This window comes from Sphaeroforma arctica (genome assembly GCF_001186125.1).
Source record: "Sphaeroforma arctica JP610 unplaced genomic scaffold supercont1.477, whole genome shotgun sequence".
Lineage (NCBI taxonomy): Eukaryota > Ichthyosporea > Ichthyophonida > Sphaeroforma > Sphaeroforma arctica.
The window spans coordinates 24,127-43,788 of record NW_014040081.1 but is presented as its reverse complement, the minus strand read 5'-3'; the positions used below and the strand labels follow the sequence as shown (position 1 = coordinate 43,788).

Sequence of the window (19,662 nt, the reverse complement as noted above, 5' to 3'; positions counted from 1 at the left end):
AATACCCACTTTCCAATTGATGTCACATTTATAAATCATCGCAAATTTAGGATGAAAATCCAATCAACCACCCATATTTACTCCTTAAATGTAGAGCTTATTACAAGCCACAACTCGTTTAGCTGTCAAATGGAGCTCACATCGGGACTTGTATAATATTCATGGTTTATTACCATACCTTAAGATGGGGGTTGAAGTAGTCGTAGTAATATATCTGCGATATCAGAGTGCCATCCATGATTGTATACCATACGGCAACAAGAAGCTGTGTCATCAGTTGTCCAGTTAATATGCATCCGATAATGTTAAAGATATCGCCTACACCCCATATGGCCAGAAACGGGATTGACATGGCTTCTCCTGATTTCGTCCTATAAAGCTCATAGAATTGTGGAAACCCAACGATTAGCCACGTCAATAGCGAGACATATCCGAGGATATCTGCGGCTGTGTCAGACTGGTACATGGTTTAAACGGAGCTGTTAATTTTTGAGGATGATTCCGATTACAGCGAACAATTATGGACTTCTAGCGAACAATATTTTTCTATAAAACAGATACTGTTCAATTAATACGAGAGGCTGTGCATTGTCAGTATCTTATATACATGTATGTATGTATATTTACAAGTATTTCAAAAGCATACAAGTATGTTGCATGTATGTAGTGTATGTTTTTTTAAATATAGAGAGGATTATAGGTGACTTGTGAATTGTGATCAATATTACGTGACTTCAAACCTGTGAGCAGCCGAGAATATCAGCTTCTAATGCATCTGATTGGTTCATTCGATAGTCTGACTGTCATTTTTCTTTTTGGGGGTTTTTTTAAAAACAGGAAAACAGACCTCTTAGACCAAGTGAGTTAAAGTTAAACGTTTATGCAGAATACAATAGTACCAAAAATACCATCGGGATGTTTATCTATGACAGTATTTTACGTTTAAACGTATAAAATTCATCGTTTTACATATATATGTAGAAAATATAAATAAATATTCACTGCGTCAGCCGTTCAGGCTGCAGTATCACGATTCACGGGTTCAACTCATAACCATATATGGGCAGAACGTTTCTACGGCAAAATGGCCCTCTGGTTAGAATGATTACTGATTAGAGCCTCTCGAAAAATGCCTTTCTCTGCACACACCTTGATGGGAAGCTACAATTTCCAGGGTTGCGACCTGACCGAGGAACACATATTTTTCGATAATAAATATGGCGAAAAATCGGCTTATTATTTTTTTAAAATATAAATATGCACTGAAAACGTTAAATATGAAAAATGAAATATGATATGAAATTTGGAAAAAATACGTAATACGCGTGTTGATTTCAGAAATACGGCAAAATAAAAATATTTGGTATAAAAAAATTGAAATATGCCATAAATATGCCATATTTCCTAAATATGCCATATTTTTAAAATATGCCCTTTTTTTAAAATATGCCCTTTTTTTAAAATATGCCATATTTCTAAAATATGCCATATTTCTATATTATGCCATATTTCTAAAATATGCCATATTTCTAAAATATACCATATTTCTGAATAAGGCATATTTATGAAATATGCCATATGTACAATATATATATATATATTTACGAAATATTTACAATATATAGTATTTCACGGCTGTATTATAAAAATTGTATAGGCATATAGCCTGTATTTTGCAGTTCTATCAAAGAATTTATATAGGCATATTGACTGTTTTTTGTAGTTATATTAGAATAATTATATAGGCAGAGTGGCTGTAGTTTGTAGCTATACGAAAGGAATTGTACACGTGTATAGTAGCTGGTTTATAGCTGATGTAAAATATCGCATATACATTTTATTTTATAAACTATCTTAAGTAATATATTTCGTGAATATATATATTGTACATATGACATATTTCTGACATATACCATATTTGGTACTATATATATATATATATATATATATATATATATATATATATATATATATATATATATATATATATATATATATATATATGTATATATATATATATATATATATATATATATATATACGTATATATGTGTATATATATATATATATATTATTGTCTGTGTATATATATTTGTGTTTTCATGGACGTATATTTCCATATATATAGTTGTGTAACTTCGCAAGTATGCGTGAAAGACCCTGCAATTTAAACTATACCAAATAGGACGAAATAACATCAAAAATTACAAACGCGCACGTTGGACACTCTTTTTGACACTATTGTAATCGGGTGACATCCGAAAAACGGTTTTTCACAATACATGCCAGTTCAATATTTTGTCTCCTGAGCGCATCCTGGTCACATGAGACGTAATCCACATTTGTCACATATCCTGCCAGAAGGGACATTGTGAACTTCATAATTCACAGGCATACAAATAATTGTTCATACCTATCAATAGTATTTTCCTTGAGCTCTGTTACCAATTTCAGAGCTATCGTACCAGTAGTATAGCGTCAGTTGCAATTTAACCTGTTTCCGCTCGATGCTTGTTGGCCACCTTTTTCAATTAAGGTGGCAAATTGAGAATTGATTGATTTCTGGAACAAAAAAAAAGTGGCAAAAAAAAATATTCCAGTTTTATAATTGTGATGTTGAAATACTGACAAGCAATCACATTATTTTTTTCTAAATTAGTATCTATTACTTTTCTAGATACACCTAGATTACACTAGAGATATATTTATCATATACACAAGTCAAACACATTAATCGTTAGTTTATTTGACTTATATACAGTGACAATATAAGCCCGCAAGCCGAAATATACCACCCCAGTGCACAGTATTCAAGTGCAGCTCAATCTGTACATCTTCCTGCTTCACTGTTAAATGATCTCTGTCGAGTTCTATGACTCAGAATAGTAACATTATAAAAATGCGTGGTTAGATGTCATATAACTCATGAATAACATTATAAAAATGCGTGGTTAGATGTCATATAACTCATGAATAACATTATAAAAATGCGTGGTTAGATGTCATATAACTCATGATTTATATATTAGATAGACTATAGACCCTTTACTTTTTTAGTGTGTACATAAACCAAGTGTAAACTTCATATATATGTTCACACTTAGTAGATTACTATGCTACGTTGTGCATATGTGTTGTGCATACACAAGGACTGTTTATCAATGTGTTTGTAACTTTTAGTATTAACTATCGTCACTCATACTAAGTAGCAAGCTATGTCAATACATAATATCAATATGCTCTAAAAAGTATAATATGTGGAAATATAGGAGAAATATATAAATATGAGGAAATTATACAGGAGAAATAAATTTATGTAATATATATATATTTTTAGATAAATAGTAAATATGAAAAATGAACGAAATATATTTTTAGGAAAATAATAAATATGAAATAAATATGCCATATATTTTTCATAAATATGGCATATTTTAGAAAATAATAATTTTCCTAATTTTAAATATGTACATATATTTGTATTTCCTAAAATATAAACTACGTGTATAAAACATTGAAAATATTAATATACACTTTTATGTTTATTTGTATGGGTTCCCTCGGTCAGGTTGCGAGTTGCGTAGGCCATAGTTTGTTGTCGGATTGGCTTTGAGTTCATCTCTCGGAGTCTCGGCTTCATCGGTATATCACTGACACTAAATGCAAGGGCTTTATATGTAGCAGATTATGCATTCCATTTAAATATACTATGTAGTACAGGTCGTAAGAGTCAATTTAACTACCACGCAGGTATCTAATACCAGATCGGAACCGTGCTGTCCTTCCGCTCGTACATATCCATATGACTGGACTGTTAAATCAAAGAAGCATTCGACGCTAGAAGTATCAAAGATAAACATGGACAGTCCCTTCGAACATCGTAGTGCTGGAATGGCACTAAAACATATGAAAGTGATATACTACTGAGGACTGTATAATTACATAGAAGAACTGTAAAAATAAAGCGGTTCGATCGGGTTAATTCCTAAATTTCTCCTCTAACGTAGTCTTTCCCAGGTTTGACGAATTCCCACTAGCAAGCTGCAACACAAACACGCAATCTATCTAACAACCGCATGATCAAAGCACCCAAACACCCTTTATACTATTGACGAGATTTTTAAAACAACTGTATCGAGTTGCACAATTACCACCCTCATATAGGGTCCTGATCATAATCGACGATTTAGATTATTGGCTTAGTAACCCCGTGTTTCGCACTTACCAATTCCCCTTGTTGCTAATGATTGAACGTGTATACAATTTGAGTAAAAGAAAAAACAGTCGTGTACGATTTGGTTTAATGATTTGCAAAATAGCAGTTGTATTTAGAAAATATACAGTAAAGCTTTAATACAGAATTTGCTTAGATTTCAGCTTCCGTTTCTAGATTAAGGCCCACCCCCCGACAAAGTGCATTAAAACCAGCCACTGTCAACATTGGTTTGATCCTGTCCTGTATCCACATCAAAGTATAATGCACACAAAACTCCGACTGGACCTAGTCCAAATCGCGGTATAAAAACACAAGAAATATTCGGAGTAATTGTTGGCTTACTATATAGCTTTACAAAAATACTTAATAAGACGCATATAGAGCAGCCATATCTAGTTACCGACTGGGGAAGCCAATAGAATACACCGACACAACCAAATTCATACTTTGTATGCCAAATTCTCAAAAAAGAAACAGCACCAGTATTACAATTACACCAATCGCGATTTCAAGACAGCCATCATACGACTACACACAATACGACCCCACAATATTGAAATATCATATAGGCATTCGAATGTGCATGACGCAGACGCTCATCTAATTAAAAAATCAGTCAGAAAAACATGCATGACACGCAAATATGATCGACAATTGCCACATGGAATAACATTTCCAAGCTTTTCGGATAATTGTCACGGTAGTGGTCACAGAACTAACACAAAAGCCATTACCTGGACAATAAGAATGCAAAAATCAGATTATTTGCCCATACGAGGCGTTTTCATCAGGTTCAATAAGAAGACCGTCGTGATTGTAATCATCATCTTGTGCATGCTTATTACTTGAGGCGGTATGCGGGCAGATAATCAGAACTTAGAAATATCAGGACACAAACCTCATACTTGACATGCATAACGTACAAACTCCCCACATGTCCAACAAGAAATAACATATCACGACACAAAACACAAATAGTAATAGAACACATATCACTAAACGTCAACCAGCCAACCGATACACAATCTAAAAGTTCCACACACGAACTAGGCTTTTGAAAACACAAGAAAATAAATTGCACCTCTAAATCCTTTACACCACCGACGGGTTATATGTCTATATTTACTCATTTTGATAAATTAAGCGGTCAAGACACAAACACCACCAACAGCCTTGATCTTCTCCTCCGCGGATCTTGAGAAGAACTTGGCCTTGACAATGCAGGGCTGGTTGGGTAGCACACCCTTGCCTAGCACCTTGTAGTAACCGGCACGTACACAGTCGATGACGGGCACCTTGGAGGTGTCCTTGGCGTACTGAGTCTTAGTCTGGTCAGATACCAAAGTCCAGATCTTGTCAAGGTTGACAATGGGGCAGTAATACTGCTGATCCGTCTTGTGATAGTATCGCATACCGACCTTTCCGAAATAACCAGGATGGCTATAATGTGTAACGAGAAGTGAGGCAGTCAGTATTTCTTACTTGAAAAATGCATAACAATTACATATAAAAGCAATTCATATCTCCAGTCAGTATCTGTATGCATTCGTGCAACAGTAATAAGGCAAACTACATGCGTGCCATGATATTGTCAGTCATGTCCACGTATAAGCACAACTTATGTCCGATACGAATGTGTACTACGTATCAGTACAGTTTTTTACTTAATATATAAACTAAAACATAGAGATCATTCCCAAATACAATACAAGTATGCTGGCAAAAAGTGCAAAAGTCGGCCACAGAACTAGATGAGCAGGAATACAACACCAGACGCGCCTAATTCTATAACCAGTAAATCTGGCCCGTTTGAAAACATAAAACAATAAACCATAACATGAAACCTCGCCAGCAACTGACCGATTAATCAGTAAATACGCAGTTCATTAAATATTGATACGTATAGAATTACAATACAATGCACTTACTATTTGTCGAACATAATTCTGTGGTGATGCTGACCACCGGCGTTACCACGACCTCCCGGATGTTTACGGTGTTTACCGATACGACCGTGACCAGCGGACACGTGTCCACGCTTTTTACGGTGCTTCTTTAGGTGAGTAGTCTGTACATGGGTAATTTAACGAAGAGCGAAGTCATATGTTAGCATCCATACATATCCACTATGAGTCTTCTATACACAGAACGTCAACTCAGACACTATGCCTTAGAAGAATGTGAATTATAATAAATATACATACATATACATATGTATATATGTACATACATTATATATATATATAAATATATAAATATATATATATAACTAAATATATATAACTACATATATTTAACTACATATATATATATATATATATATATATATATATATATATATATATATATATATATATAGTAGGCGTGTATTTGAATATGTATGTATGTATACATGCAAGCATATACATGTAAATATGTATATATATTTATCACTTATGATACAATAAAAATATACATACATACGTGTATATAATATATATTGTTTTGTATGTGCATATACATATCTATATAATCTTGATCGGCGTGTCTGTCGTGGTCTCTTCAATCATTGAATCTTATTATTGCAATTCATGGACTGTTCATTTTAAAATGTTCAACATCCAGTATCACATCATTGCACTGTGACTTTTGTAAATAATTATTTTCTCGTGTATCATTTTGATTTCAATCCCGCAGTCGTCGGCTGATATCTTTTGAGCTCTTTCACAACCACTGTGGACGACCGGATTCGAGCTGTGATAGTGCCATTGATTGCATTCGTGTGTCGATGGTTTGCTGCTAATGTGTAGGCACGCACGTCTTTGCTGAAATGATATTGTTGTTGTCATGTGTGTGTGTCCTCACTACCTCTTATTTCATCATCTATAGCGAGATCATTGTATTCTATCTATACTTGCAGCTGTATTCACAGAGTTTATCGACATACCATGTTGGTGTCCTTACTGTGAAAAGGACGAGATGTGCGGTTTGTGTTCGAAATACATATCTTCTCAAACAGTAGAACCCAGATGTACCACATGTTCCCCCAATAATCCTCAAATTGCGATGTAAAATTCCATATGATTATTAATTCGCACGGGGTTATTTGGGCCCAGAGAGGGCAGAAACGAATTAAAAACGTTTTAATTTTAGACGTGTGTTGTAAATGCTGTGTCCATAGGACTTTCATAACGACCCCTCGCAAAGTGTTTTACGACATCAAGAATTTGAAATATACTTCATTTTCAATTTTTCAAAAATACGGGAGAGGGTAAAAAATTGGCCCTGTAGTAGGATTTGGGTAGGTATTGGTTAAATACTTTAGTCTGGTATAGAAGGCCTGGAATAAGACCCCCATTTTTTCAAATAGAGGCCCTTATATTGCTAATATTTAACCATAACAACAGGGTCTAAATGTATGACTCACTCTTGCGTTCTCGCAGCTGATTTCACACCATCTTTGAAAGTTGTAAACATAATATAACATAGAGCCATCTGATAACAAATAAATATATGTGCATCATATATTATATATTCTATACATAAGTGTGTATATATTATACATAACGTCTATCTATATATATGTACGTGAATAATGTATATATACAGTAAATTTGAATGATTTAAAGGCGTGTACTGAAGCCCTTTTCGGTACTTAAAGAAGCTATATTAGCGTATACAACGTACTACCAACAATACCACTATCATGTCTAAGCTTGATGATGTCAAGCACAAAGTGGAATCTCTCAGCACGTTCCTGGGATTCGCAACAGGAGGAGATGATGTTGAGTTAGAAAGGGACGGCTTATTGTACCAGGGCTTGCCTACTGAAGACCACCGCGATGATCACAACGGGCACGGGCATAGTCACGCGCACGGCGGCGGGCACAATGAGACTGATATGCATACCCCTGGTATGATTGCGAGTTTGGAATTTACCATATGATCTTGCCGTGGGATTAAAATAGATACGTCTATACTTTGTTAGTGTGTGAGAATGTATTTTTGTGTACTTTAAAAGAGATTTGTTATTAGTGTCACGTTCGGGTGCGCTTTAAAAATGCCAAGTGGTAAAGTATGTTCTCAAATATACTTCTTTAACACGATAACTTTCCTATGAGGTTATCGTTATGGTCTGTAAGGATATAGCTTCATGATTCATTCCACATATCCATGCGAAAGGTCATTTCTTGTTGTCTGTACCAATATCTATGTAAGTATATATGTGTGTGTGTGTGTGTGTTGTTTGTTTGTAAATGTGTATATATATATATGTGTGTGTGTGTGTGTGTGTGTGTGTATGTGTGTATGCGTGTGTGTGCGTGTGCATGTTTATGTATGTATATATATATATAATATATGTGTGTGTGTGTGTATTTTGCGGTATATATATGCATGTCTGTGTGTATGTGTGTGTTTTTATATATTTGTAGATATATGTTCATATTTTATTATTTGTAAATCTATGTTCATATGTTATTATTTGTAAGTCTATATTCATAAGTTGTTGATGTACCCTCACACTGATACTTGATATATGTGTGTGTATATGTGTGTATATCCATAGATATAAATTGTATCGCTGATATCCAACCCCGTGGCAGAGTTGAAGTCTAACTATTCTCCCATGAAGGACGCATATGGAAATATGATGGGCATTCTAGAGCACGCTTCCTCAGAGTAGCATTGTGCACTACTTTAGTTTGCACTTCTATACACACCGAAAATAGATCAATAGTGGCCTGTGTACATGTTGACAGTATACCACATTACTTAGATAAAATACCGAGTCCGAGGTGCATGGATATGCAGATTCGTATGTATATATGTATGTGTGTGTGTGTGTGTGTTTGTATATATATTTATAAAGTGTGTGTGTGTGTGTGTGTGTTATTTTATATATTTCTATGTATTAATATATGTATATATATATATATATCTTATATATGTCTATGTATTAATATATATATATATGTATGTATGTATGTATATAAATATACATATATCAATGTCCCTGTGAGTGTATTAGTATTTGTATTCATGTGAACGTGGTCATAAAGATGTTTTAAGTTAAGTGTACATTTATGTAGTCAACTATTTTGTTTATCAATAACACAAATATATGTGCGTTATTAGTGTGGATGTGGTAGTTTCTTCATTCATGTACATTTATTTATATATATTGCATGAATATATACATGTTTGTGTGTATGTATATATATGTGTGTGTCTGTGTCTGTGTCTGTAGGTACGCACCAGAAATTCCCAGACCACTGTTGTCGCAACCGATTGCCCATATATATATTTATATATATATATATATATTGAGAGTACTTTCTAAATGCAAAACTGATACTTCATAGTGGAATGTATGTATTATATACTGTGTATTGAAGAAGTGTAATAGCTCCTAGAAACTATGAAAACTGATCACTTCATAGTGCCTGCTTATATACGCCAGCCCACGCCCCTATGACGCCTGCGGCAAGTTAGTTCACTATGGACACTAACTGCTAGCCGAAACTATTGCGACCGTTCCGTCTGGATACTGTCGCCAACATCTACATATTTTACACTTTTCAGCTTTAAGTGTACTCTTACGTTTATTGAAGTTACAATGCCCCGTATGCGGTAACCTAGCTTTATGTATGCAAACTAACGGTTTACATAAGTTAAGCCTTTAAAATAATATTCCACTCATGCTATGTATATTATGTACATTCCCAAACCCAACATCATACACACATGTCCAAACATGAACTCAGTATAACACGTGTCACTCACCAATTACAATATTTATGTACATATAAATACCTTGATAATCGTATACTTCTATTCATATTTCAAATTTTAGAGACGTGCAATGTATATATGTGTGTGTGTATATATTTGTATTCGTTTATTTATTTCTATTTATCTATATGAATAGGTAATACAGCCTAATATAACACATTCAGACACTCTGTCACGTACATTAATCAATAAACTTATTCGTATATTAAGTTGCATGTATATCTGAATTGTTGCGCATATGCATACAACCATAGTCAGTACATGTACATGTGTAGGTCTGTGTATATGTGTATGGTGTAGGTTTTATTTATATGCATGTATGTATCCATGCATGCATGCATGTACGAGTGTATACATATGTGTACATATACCCATGGTCGCATGAAGTAAATGCTTATGTATGTAATTGCCTATTTTTGGAAAAAAAATTAACACGGGTTAGTGGTATGGGAACTGAATTTGAGAGCTCATAGTGTATCGGCTGTCTCCATATTTCAACTCAAATACGTACTTGTCAGCATACCTGATATGTGTATAAGCACATCGTTATATTCTAACACAATTGACTGTACAAGGAACTTGAATACCATCAGCATCTCGACCCGAAATCCACCCCTCTGCTCAACCTGTGCACATGCACGTATACACACACACCTCTACCCACACAGACACGCTAGAAAACGATGAAGACGACGGACACAATCCCTCCGTTGCTATGGACGTGGACATTGTCATGGCGTGTCAACGTGGCCTGCTACAACGCGTGGCCCACCTAGTCGAGACCGAAGGCGTGGATATCAACACGCCCGACCAGGAGGATGTGACTGTGTTACACTGGGCCGCTATTAACAACCGCCTGGCTGTGGTGAAGTATCTGTTGCTGAAGGGCGCCATTGTGGATGCGTTGGGGGGGCATCTGCAAAGTACCGCACTTCATTGGGCCGTGCGGCAGGGTCATTTGGAGATGTGTGTGATGCTGATGAGCCAGGGGGCCGATCCAAGGTGTGTGTGGTCGGGTGCGGGTTGACCCAGTAGGTATACGAACGATCATGGCCTATAGTGCGCGATGATAGGTACGTGTGTGGTCGGGTGAGGGTTGACCCGGTAGGTATACGAACGATCATGGCCTATAGTGCGCGATGATAGGTACGTGTGTGGTCGGGTGAGGGTTGACCCAGTAGGTATACGAACGATCATGGCCTATAGTGCGCGATGATAGGTACATGTGCGCTAGTAGCCCCGCCTGTAGTCTAAGTAGCGTTCACATAGCCTGCACTCTGGTACACACACCATATCAGTACGGCCGCACTCAGTTATGGGCGTGTGTACGTTCAACTGCCTTGTGTGGGATGGGCTCCTTGGTCGTCTGTGTGGAAGTTCAGTGGTTGTAGTCACAGACGCGACACTCCATCCCACGCCTCGTTTCCCGTCTTAACTCCATATGCTCTGTTGTCACACCCCATACTCGGTACTTATCCTGTGCCATTTCCCCAGTCCATTCGGACCTCTTATACACATTGACGGTGTAGGTATCCATCATCCGGGTGGCACCCCCAGCTATCTCCCACAACCTACCACTCACCCGCCAATCTCTCTACCCCTCTCACCTATACAGCATCCGAGACAACCAGGGCTACAACGCTCTGTTACTGGCCGCACAGTTTGGCCACAGCTCACTGTGTGCGTATTTGGTCGCGAAAGGCGTAGACATCCACTCCACCGACCCCGACGGTCGAACGTCGCTGATGTGGGCTGCGTATAGAGTGTTCACGGCCGATACAATACGCACACTGCTGGCGCTCAAGGCAGATATTGATAGACAGGTAGGCCCAGAAGCATACACGCGGGCGCGAACTTGGTGGACTCTGTGGACGAATTTGCTCTTCTTTTTTCGTTTTTCTCTTTTTTTATGTGGTTTTGGGGGGGGGTGGTATGGTATGGAGGCGTTTGTGTGTCTGCATCACTCGAGTGATAAGTTTTTATAAGTTGCTCTTCTGTGTGGGCTTGTAAGATTGAATTCTGGATATTACATACTGTTCGTGAATCGTGTAGCTGGTCTCTCTATGTGTACAGGCTTTCGTTCTGCTATAGTGTATACTATAGCCATCGATATGCTGTAGTTGTCTGTACATGGCTTTCTGCATCGGGTTGATGTGTCTCTGGCAATAGCGCATGCTGCTGTTAATTGTGCTCACGTACAAATACACTACTTGTACCGAACAGCCGGCGCCATTCCGTATCTCACCAATTAAATTTGGCCGTGATTGTTCTCACCACTGACACCTCTATAGCCCCGGGCACCGATGCAAACTTGTTTACTGTCAACCACTTATGTAACTGACAATACCAACACTCACTCACGCACACTCACTCGCACCTTCTCTCAGGACAATACTCGCAATACAGCGCTGCACTGGGCGTGCTTTAACGGCAACAGCGCCACTGTGCGTGAATTGGTGAACTCGGGGGCGCGTGTTGACCTGCGCAATGACAAGAACCAGACACCCCTGGAACTTTGTGTGGGGAGGGGGAACGACCTGATGGCTAGGTAGGTATGCTTTAGGGTTTATGGAGGTTTGGACCCATTTAAAACCCTATACCCTAGAGTATGGTGTGGCATCGTATGTTGGATGTGTATTGTTCATCTCTATCCGAATGTATCCGACAATCTCCTGTGGGCTTTGTAGGCTGCCTTGATTTATTGCGGGTTAACACTCAGTACAGAGATGGCAGATCACCTTTTGGGGGGGCGGGGGTACAGTCTTAGGATAGAAAGTTGTTATCCGTGAATTAAGCACTACCCGTAGGCCTTTAAATGTGTCTCCTCGAGAAGGTAGTGTATCTTTGTGTTCCGGAGTTGAAAAGCGCGTGACTGTGCCAGGCAAGTTTTGCGAACGTAAGGGCTCGTGTTCAGACACCTAGCCCCAAAGTGTGTGTGCATTCACCTGCCTGTCTGTACGGATACGCCAACGCAGTGCAGGCACTTATGGGCGTGGCTGTGTATTGAAGACAGTAGTTATACGATAAGGTTGCAGGACTGTGCTTCCTGTAGTGCCACGGGCTGGGTGCTTGTGATGCAGCTCTGTCAGATAGGCTCGTGTTGCGTCCGTGTAAGACCTACGACTCTACTGACAGTATTGTGTGCGGTAGTTCATCTGCTGCATCATTGTTTCTGCCGTGGTTTTTCTGCATCACTGTTTCTGCCGTGGTTTTGTAGTGACACAGTGACCCCTTTCGCCTCCCTTCTAGTCGTTTCAGATGGATGCTAATCCCCTATAATTTATCAAAAACATACATTCTACTTACAACCAGGTTTCTGCGAACTTCGTCCGGGATAGACAGTCGGCCCTGGTTACAAAAACTGTTGCAGAACAAGCGGTTGAGAACGCGTGTGCTGTGGTCCGTTCCGCTGATCTTCCTGGTCATGTTCGGGTGGTGCACACATACGTTTGCGATGCCGTATACGTTGATTGCACTCGCGTGCGTGTGGGCCTTCTGTGGCATGCTGATCAAAACGTTCTGGATCGCAGACGGTGGCAAGAACCCGTTTACCTTGGCTCTTTTCGTGCACTCGGGTGAGTGGAATATTGCTTGGGTATTCAAAATCCATGCGTGATTAGGTCTGTGTGTATCCGTTTGCGTTTATTTGCATCTACCGTCTTGCTACGTGTTGCCATGCTCGACATGATTCGGTACATACAGCCTGTTCACTTCCAAGGTGGTATGCATGCGTTTACCGATCTTACACGCCTGAACTTGGAATGATTTCGTATACACTTCGACTGACAAATATCACCTGCATATCTCACTATACACCAACAGCTTTGATACTAGGAGTGGTGGGCTTGGTATTGTTGTGGCCAGCCAACTCTGAGCGTATAGTGGTGAGTTTAACGTTCTTTGGCACATTCGCGCTGATGGTACAGAACTTTTACAAGGCTTGGAAGACAGACCCTGGGTTCATCAAGACCACGCCCGAGAAGCAACGGAGAACGATCATTGAGGTGTGTATGCCAATGCATAAGAGTGGGGAAATCCATGCGCGACTTTCTATGCTTGACTTTGTGTATCGATTAGTAGGTGTCTGGTCGTACGCGTGGTTAGTATCACCTTTGCAGCAGCCGTGGAGGATGGCTGATCACGACCTTCATTGTACACGTCGTCTGGATTGACATACAGTGTGGTGAAGTACAAGAACATTCAGCCTATGGTACCAGTCGTAGTTTAGAGGCAAGAGTTCTAGAATGCGTGTACCAGTGGGTAGTCGCCGTCCCGTGTGTTTCGGTACTAACTGCGAGTGCCTTGGGCTGATTCCTCGGACTCTTAAATCCCAAGTATCCGTTCGTTTAGATGTGGTCACATATGATCAAGCTGCTATCCCAGTAGACTGCTATTCACTTGTTGCACACGCGCACACATGCATGCATATAGTCTTCACGCACGCCCTCCCGCTACTGTGGCATAGATCATTATGAGAAACGGTTGGTGGTCGGTTCGCTTACCGACAATGGGACAATGGGTTCACAGTGCGAGTCCTCTGCTGCCGTCCGCCTATTCATCTGATTTCCTATCCGCTTATTGACTTGATATATATCCAAAGTCCAATGGCACGCGTACACCGCTATCTACCTACCTACCTACCTACCTACCTACCTACCTACAGATGGTGGAGAAAAACGCCATGGACGGTGGGCGCTTCTGCCACACGTGTCTGCTAAAGAAGCCATTGCGGTCCAAGCACTGCTCCATGTGTGGCAAGTGCGTGGCTAAGTTTGACCACCACTGCCCCTTTGTCGGCAACTGCATAGGGTCTCAGAACCACGTGTACTTCATGCACTACCTACTGTTTCTCTCTATCACGGGGTCCTGCTTTATCGACATGGCTCTGCACTGTAAGTGCTGGTGGGGGTCGATTGTTTATTGAGTGTCTGTGTGTGCTAGAAAAGACTCTAGGTTTACACCCGAAGCGTAAAAATTGGGTTACCTTTGTGTATTGCTCTTCCGTGCACGGCTGTATAGTGGTGTATAGGCACGTTGGCTAGTGCAGCCTAATTTAATTGTGGGGCTGTACTTATGTTTCTATGGTCTTTAAATGACAATGCACATTTTGTTAACGGGCTCACGTTTGTATTCAACGAGTGCCTCGCCCACGTGTGTTGATGCTGCGCAGCGGAGTGTCTATACTACCTGTCAGGCCACCTGTCAGGCCATGCGCCTGGTATCTATCTGTGTCATCATGTGCCATCGCAATTACAGATGCATACACGCGTTGTTGTAACGTGTAGCACAAGCTTAACTCCTATTCATACACACGTTGTTGTAACCCAAGCTTAACTCCTGTTCTCGACCCGCACCTGACAGACCTCCGTACCATGGTGGAACAGGTTGACGGCTACTTAAACCAATTCCTGACCTACGTCGAGCATGAGGTTGGTTTTAATTGTCTGCTACGGTTTTTCTTGTTGGACTCTTTGCCGCTTTGCCTACCTGACTATTTAGACTTCTTATTTGCCCTCCGGGTACTTGTATTGTATCTGTGTATATATATATATGTATAGTAGCTGGTGTGATTGTACCACATCTACAGTGAGTAGCCCGGCATTTGCCAAGTGTGTGCTGTTTGTGTGTCGAAGGCAGCTTACTGTCCGCTGCATGTAGTTTCTTGGGCCCTATACGGCCCACCCCTACCTCGTTTGCTCAAACTTATGTGTTATTCGCACTGCGCTATCCAACCTTTGTCGCTTCCGTTTGTGGCACTGCCTTCCGCCGCCCCATTGAGCTTGGTAGCACTTCTCAAATTGTGCCACGGATTAATTTTGACCGCAGTCTGAAATAAATTAGAGTCACATTCACATTTTTTAGGTATACATACATAAATACTTACTTCATATATCGATGCATGCATACTTCATATATCCATACATGATTCCAATGATTCTAACATATCGTATATGCACCTACCGCCTTCAGCCCGTTGCAACGGGGTCCATGATGTATGCAGGACTACAAATCTCCTGGGTAGTGGCTCTGTACCTCTCGCAAACGTACCAAGTGGGTGCCAATTTGACCACCAACGAACGTGTGCTATGGCGCAGGCTGCCATACTTACGGAACGAAAGGGTATGTGTTTCGCAAGCATGTGCGTGTGAGTACAGCCATTCCGAAGGAGCAGGGATATGTCTTCAACACAAAAGTTCGCAAAGCATAATCTATTCCGGTGTCCGGACATCTCTGTGTAGGTCTTGCTTAGTTCGAGCGTGCTTTCATACCCACGACTTCCTATCAAGCCCTAACCTCATTCATCTCGTTCTGCACCCTCCGTCCACCACTATAGGGCAAGTACAGCAACGCCTTCAGTCGCGGAGTCTTTCTGAACTTTGTCGACTTTTACAACGGCATGCATTTCTGGAGAAAACAGGTTCAACATGCCGACTGGACTACCATCACCGAGGTATGGTAATGGTCGTATACTGCACTGCTATCAGCGCACGAACAAACAGTAGTATTAGTATGTAATTATCTATTGTCTAATATCTACTCCCACAGTATATGGGTGTGCTATTGACACTGGATGTCGCTGAAGACGCCCTATCCCTCTCCTCTTATTACTTCCGAATTCATACCCGGTTTCATTCATAGCCAAGCTGTATCGTTCTAGCCACATGTGTGTCTTCGTACTCGTTGCTCAGTAAGCTGGGAATTAATCACAGGTACTGTTGCCATTTCTACATCCTCGCAGGTTCATGAGAGCGCAGAAATGGGCGAATTTGAAATGGCGTAGATATCATTTAACAGTTGATTATCACACAACCCCTCTGGTGGTGTTTCTAACTTTCGGCTGGGGTGAGCCTCTTCTTGCTGCAGAATTTAGGAGTTGGTACCAGGGTGTCGTGTTAGCTCTGGTCTGTTTTGATGGATTTCAATTCAGTCCCACATTTCAAATTTGATGCAAATTGGGAGATACCCTGGAATCGATGGTGATAGACTATTTCATGTATATGTACACGCGCCGTTGCTACTGTTCTGTGAGTCCTATGCTTGGCTTGCAGGCCGTGTTTGTCGCATACACGGGATTGTTTGAGTGTCAGTGCGAGCGTCTGTAGTGCGATGACCGTCATGCTGAGCTTGTAGTCAGTGGTTCTGCTTAGCTCGAGGTCGGCGTGGCCTTTCGTGCAGTATGCGACCAGGGACTCTATACATAACCCCGAGGGCCTGTAGAGACTACTGGTGCCCTTGGCGGTGCTGCAGGTTATCTGCACGCGCTTGCTTGGTAGTTTGTCGTTGTTGTTGAGCCCCTCTGCCTCGTCGGCCTGTGATCGCAGATCCAGTTGGTATCCAACTTAACCATGACCTTGGCGGCAACACGGCCAGGCATTGGTCAAAGCAGTGGGCCGTGCGCCTTAGGCACATGTCCCTTTAGTGTGTTTTGTTCGAGCCTTGCACGACTCCATCTTGCGCTTTCCGGCCGATGCTGGGCCTGTCATTCTGGTGGTAGTCTAGTTTTGCACACCATTGTCTCGAATCGCCGTTTGGATGGCGGTGGCGACCAACGTCATGACTGGCCGGCACCGGTGCCCTTGTTCTGGTGCAACTGAACCGCGTTGGCCAACTCTGTGCAGAGCTTGCGCATGTTGGTTGGTAGGCGTGCCCTACGAGGATGTTGTTGCCTGCTGGTGGTACGTGTCGGCGTTGTGTATCATGCACGACGAACACTTGTACTTTGTGCAGGACGCACTTTGAAAGAGGCCACACCCGTGTCGGCCAGAACAGAGCGATCCATGTATCAACTTGCACTCTCGGCAGTCATTATCATTCTAGTAAGGAAAAAGTGGTCTTCGAAAAGTTGGAACTTCAAACTTCAAATTCAGCGACACAATGCAAACAGCGTCGCGATCGGAACAAGGTTGGTGAGGCGTCGGGCGTGGCCCTGAATGCCACGACCACGGGCTTATTTGTTGATCCTGTGCGGACCGTGAATCTGTGGAAGAAAGTAGTATACTACGTTTCTACCATCACAGGGCGTGCGTGGTAGGATAACAGATGCTGGAACATGAGATTTTCATGTTTATTACACTGCAGCAGATGCTAACATTGTAGGACATTAGAGACGAAACTGTTCTCGGGAAACTCTGGGCCGTTGATGGCATACCCGCGCTCAGGCCCGAGTGGTACACTAAACACGCGTGTGTCTCCATAGAACAGTGTCGTGTAGATACGGATAACATTTTCCTCAAACTCGTCAGGGCGCTTGGCTTCTTTTTGTTCCTTACAGTGCATGGAAATAAACTTGGTTTCGCTATTTGTAGCGTTCTCTCCCTGGGCAATTTGTTGTTTCCTTGGCTGTGGGACTTTTGGTGGTTTATTTGCAAGTTGTTGTGAAGCACTTGCAAGACCTAGCTTACGGTCCAACTTTCTTGAATACCCCTGCCCGTTGCGTTCTCTCCATAGACAATATGTTGTTTGCGTGCCTGTTGAGTTTTTATTTCCAAGTTGTTGTGGAGCATTTGCAAGCCCTAGCTTGATCAGATGCAATGGAAACTGATTAAAACGGAAATCAGACTACGAGAGATGACAATAAATAGTATATTGTACTATATAATGCACAACCTGTTATATTGAACACTAATGTTAGAAACAATTTTTCTGGTAATGTATTGTTTGCTGTAACCAGAACCACCCTCAAAAATATACATCTGGAGTTAAACAACGTATCAGTCTGACTTGGCCGCAGAACCCCTGGGAATATATCTCGCTCTTATTGTTCAGTATGTTGGTGACAGCAAAACGAAAAGGCAAGCACCGAATAAACATCAGTGCTATCTGTGACGACACACCATGCAAAACTTGAAAGACGGGGTGCATTCTTGAGTCACAAACGAGGATCTTTTCGATAAACGTTCACAAAGATCTTTTCAATGAATGTTCACAAATTGAAAAGCGGTATGTTATGGGCTTCAATGGTGGATCAAGAAATATTGAGAAAAAAATCTTACTTATATGCGGATGAATAAACTTGTCTCGTTCCGCACTATCTTGGGCATTTTGTTACATAAGTCAATGACGCTGCCATAATAGGCGCATATCTCACATAGCCCAGATGACAGGTGAAAACATACAAACAACAGAGTCCTTCGGGTTGCTGGCCACGAACATCCATTCAACGTCCTCGGGTGCACGTTTCGCAACTGACTCAGTTAATTGGTCAATTGAAGATTTAGAAATATTTTCTACTCACTAGCGTGAAAGTGATTTTAAAATGTGGTGGTCTCAATTTTTATACAGATATCGGAAAAGTTAGAATCTTATTGCTGGTTCAAGCTAATTCAAAGCGAGGGCCACACGCAATGTACGGAGAAACCGCGGACAAATCGAGCAGAGGCATGTAGCGCTTCACACAGCTCGTCGTGATATAATATTTGTCATATATGCAGCAACGTAGAAGTTCTGGCAATTTAGAGGCACCTATTCTGAGTGAGAGCTGTGACAAGCTTGCTATGATATGCGTCACCCAGAATTCTTTGGTTGCTGCACACCCTTTCCTGCGCGACATTCAGTACCGCCTTAAGTTCATGTCAGATGCCTGTAAAAATATCTACGCGTGTTTATTAGTTATCAGGAAAATGTTTCATTCTTGTTCAAATGCCCGTCTTTTTTTTATCAGAAAGTACAACCTC

At 40.7% G+C, this 19,662-nt stretch overlaps 3 protein-coding genes across 3 annotated transcripts; 1 reads left to right on the top strand and 2 right to left on the bottom strand.

The window, feature by feature from the left end:
* Positions 1–4,284: 4,284 nt before the first annotated feature.
* SARC_06601 (60S ribosomal protein L27a) lies at positions 4,285–7,253 on the bottom strand. The gene is made up of 3 exons (XM_014299486.1): positions 7,143–7,253; positions 6,145–6,284; positions 4,285–5,656 (listed from the first exon to the last, which is right to left on the bottom strand). Exons 1-3 carry the CDS (start codon positions 7,233–7,235, stop codon positions 5,356–5,358), a joined length of 534 nt encoding a protein of 177 aa, XP_014154961.1. The 5' UTR covers positions 7,236–7,253; the 3' UTR covers positions 4,285–5,355.
* Positions 7,254–7,901: 648 nt separating this feature from the next.
* Positions 7,902–16,769, top strand: SARC_06600 (hypothetical protein; the record flags this gene model as incomplete). The annotated part of the gene is made up of 11 exons (XM_014299485.1): positions 7,902–8,109; positions 10,657–10,990; positions 11,604–11,811; positions 12,376–12,536; positions 13,301–13,563; positions 13,811–13,992; positions 14,652–14,880; positions 15,350–15,417; positions 15,959–16,108; positions 16,323–16,439; positions 16,728–16,769. The coding sequence occupies 11 exons, from the start codon at positions 7,902–7,904 to the stop codon at positions 16,767–16,769; spliced, it is 1,962 nt and encodes a 653-aa protein (XP_014154960.1).
* Positions 16,770–17,574: 805 nt separating this feature from the next.
* Positions 17,575–18,850, bottom strand: SARC_06599 (hypothetical protein; the record flags this gene model as incomplete). The annotated part of the gene is made up of 2 exons (XM_014299484.1): positions 17,575–18,456; positions 18,823–18,850. 2 exons carry the CDS (start codon positions 18,848–18,850, stop codon positions 18,074–18,076), a joined length of 411 nt encoding a protein of 136 aa, XP_014154959.1. The 3' UTR covers positions 17,575–18,073.
* Between the last annotated feature and the right edge of the window lie 812 nt (positions 18,851–19,662).

Excerpts from the sequence above, each read along its gene's own strand:
- SARC_06601 (XM_014299486.1), bottom strand. The coding sequence starts at position 7,235 with ATGTGGTACATCTGGGTTCTACTGTTTGAGAAGATATGTATTTCGAAC. Across the intron at positions 6,285-7,142 it reads ACAGTAAGGACACCAACATG|ACTACTCACCTAAAGAAGCA; the intron begins GTATGTCGATAA and ends ACCCATGTACAG. Across the intron at positions 5,657-6,144 it reads AGAATTATGTTCGACAAATA|CCATCCTGGTTATTTCGGAA; the intron begins GTAAGTGCATTG and ends TACACATTATAG.